This window comes from Portunus trituberculatus, chromosome 44 (assembly GCF_017591435.1).
Source record: "Portunus trituberculatus isolate SZX2019 chromosome 44, ASM1759143v1, whole genome shotgun sequence".
NCBI classification, from domain to species: domain Eukaryota; kingdom Metazoa; phylum Arthropoda; class Malacostraca; order Decapoda; family Portunidae; genus Portunus; species Portunus trituberculatus.
The window spans coordinates 13,494,688-13,497,187 of NC_059298.1; the positions used below are offsets into that span (position 1 = coordinate 13,494,688).

At 46.3% G+C, this 2,500-nt stretch overlaps 1 protein-coding gene across 1 annotated transcript in view; it reads right to left on the bottom strand.

The window, feature by feature from the left end:
- Positions 1 to 1,204: 1,204 nt before the first annotated feature.
- Positions 1,205 to 2,500, bottom strand: part of LOC123518522 (keratin, type I cytoskeletal 9-like) — a 1,979-nt gene continuing 683 nt past the window's right edge. The window contains 4 exon segments of the mRNA XM_045279322.1: positions 1,205 to 1,507; positions 1,510 to 1,517; positions 1,630 to 1,739; positions 2,000 to 2,482. Coding sequence (XP_045135257.1) covers positions 1,353 to 1,507; positions 1,510 to 1,517; positions 1,630 to 1,739; positions 2,000 to 2,482 — 756 coding nt within the window. The 3' untranslated portion in view covers positions 1,205 to 1,352.

The following is a 2,500-nucleotide window of genomic DNA, read 5'->3' on the forward strand; positions in this document are numbered from 1 at the left end:
TTTTTAATTTGTTTTAATTAAAGAGGTTATCTATTGTTCCTTCCTTCCAGAACATTTGCAATGCTTCAACAACGATCGTTCAGTCACTAAGGCAACCTTCTTTTTTCTCCTCCCTCTCTTTTTCCCCTTTCTTCCTCCCTTTTCTTTCTTTTTTTTTTTTCTTCTCTTCTCCTTTTCTTTCCCTTTTTTTTCCTTTTTTTTTCTCCTTTATTTTCCTTTTTCTTTTCTTTTCTTCTTCTCTCTTTTCTTTTCTTTTCTTTTCTTCTTCTTTTTTTTTTCTCTTCTCCTCTCTCTCCCCTTCTCTCCCTCTTTTCTCTTTTCCCCCTCCCCTCCCCCTTCTCCCTCCTCTCTTCTCTCTTCTTCTCTCTCTTCTTCCCCCCCTCCTCCCTCTCTCTCTCTCTCTCTCTCTCTCTCTCTCTCTCTCTCTCTCTCTCTCTCTCTCTCTCTCTCTCTCTCTCTCTCTCTCTCTCTAATTCATTACTCGAAAACTAATGAGCAAGCAGTTAAATTTTAGGCAGGGCAAAAATGTATAATACGATGAATAAGATTTCGTAAAGCTTCGTTGAGTAGTGATGGAGCAGTGGGATTGACTGGGAGGAGGGGCGTGGGTTAGCTGTTTCATTGTTCTTCACCACGCACCCTTCCTGCAGTTTTGCAATATTCATGTAGTCTCTCTCCCAGGAGGATTAATTTCAAAATGACGAGAATATTTTTTTGTTATGGAAATAGGAAGTATTAGGTCTCTATTTTAAGCATAGGGATTAGCTACTTGGTCACAAATAATTGCTATGTAGCTGATTAGTGTATAGCAAAATAAAATGCCACATCTCAAAACCTTGAAGAGCGAGTTACGTCTGAGTACACTAATATGATACATGAATTTGCAATACTTTAAATCTCACTTAAAATCAGTCTTCTATGTCATGCATGTTCCCCATTATTCCCAACTACTTTTGGAAAAATCCATACATCCCGGCATACACCACGCACTCACTCAGGTTGTCTACCACTGAGCTACGTGAAATACTCTCCTGCTGAGAAATGCTTCTAAGAGTCTTGACATTACTGAGTTACTGCCCTGAATTGTTTGCTGGAACATTAAGGCAGTACCGCTTACTGTTCGCTAGGATTTTGCCTTCATACACGCGTATATTCTTAACTCAGACCACCGTGTTTTGACAAAAGGATTGAGTGAAAAGCAAGATTCATCACAATGTATTTATTCACTGTAAAAATTACTTGAAAATTAAACTTTGCCGGAGGTAGAATTTTGTTACGCTAAGATGTTATCATCACAAGAGCTTGTCGAGTAGTACATGGCAAATCTGAGGAATAACAACTGAGATTATTCATCAATCTTCGCTGGGCGAAGCAGCGACCTCCTTGCGGTACTCATCCATGATCTGGCTAGCGGTGAAGGCGCACTGCGGGTGCTCGGCACACTGGTGACCCTCCTGCCCGTGCCACGCCGCCTCGTCGTATTGACCGTAAGCAGTACCGTCGCTTTCCCAGCGCCCCTGGAACAGAATCATAATTGTTTTAGAATCACGCACACTCATGAATAAGGCTCTGATATTAAGAGAGCAAGGAAGGTTCTGTTGTCCTGATGCGCCACCAGCAAGGCCTCACCTGTAAGGCAGGAGAATCTGCACCTCGTCCTCAGCCAAGTTTCGCGGGTCTTCTTGCGCCAGCTCGCACACCAGACGCAGCCCACACTGGTCCTTGTCCTCCGATGAAATCTACGAAAGTGAAGAACAGATCGAATTATCTAAGCCACTGATCTAAAGCTGCTGATAGAATTGTGCAGCACGCACACCACCACACCTTGCCGGGCGTCTAGCCTTTCGCCGATGTATCTGGAAGTTGAGCAATGCAGGAATAGTCTGATATGAATACCTGTCCTGATACATGAACAAGAGAGTGAAAAATGTTGCATATAAGGCGAAAAGGTGTGGATATATGCAGAATAGTTCTATAACAAAACATGTGTTGTACATACGGCATCAAACAAGTTTTGCACGTCAACGCTCTGCGCCAGGCCATCGACACTCCTCTTCCTACGGCCATAGTTGCCGCCGCACCATCCGCAGGAATCCCCGCAACCCCCGCACCCACACCCAGGACACCCTGTTGGATGGCCCACATTGTGTCTCCCACCCTGGCCTCCGTTACTACCGCCCAGGCCTCCGTGACTACCGCCTTGGCCTCCGTGGCTACCGCCCAAGCCTCCGTGGCTTCCTATGTTGCTGCTGCCGCGGTTGAACGCCTGACTCTGAGCGTGGCTTTGGGCGTGACTCTGAGCATGACTCTGAGCGCGAGCCTGACTTTGGGCGTGAGCTTGGGCATGGGCTTGGCTCTGGGCGTTGGCTTGGGCTTGGGCATGGGCTTGGCTCTGGGCGTGGGCTTGGCTGTGAGAATGGGCGTGACTCTGGGATTGACTGAAGCTGCTCTGCTGGCTCTGGCTTTGGCTGTGTGAGAACCTCTGAAAATATTCAAAGTC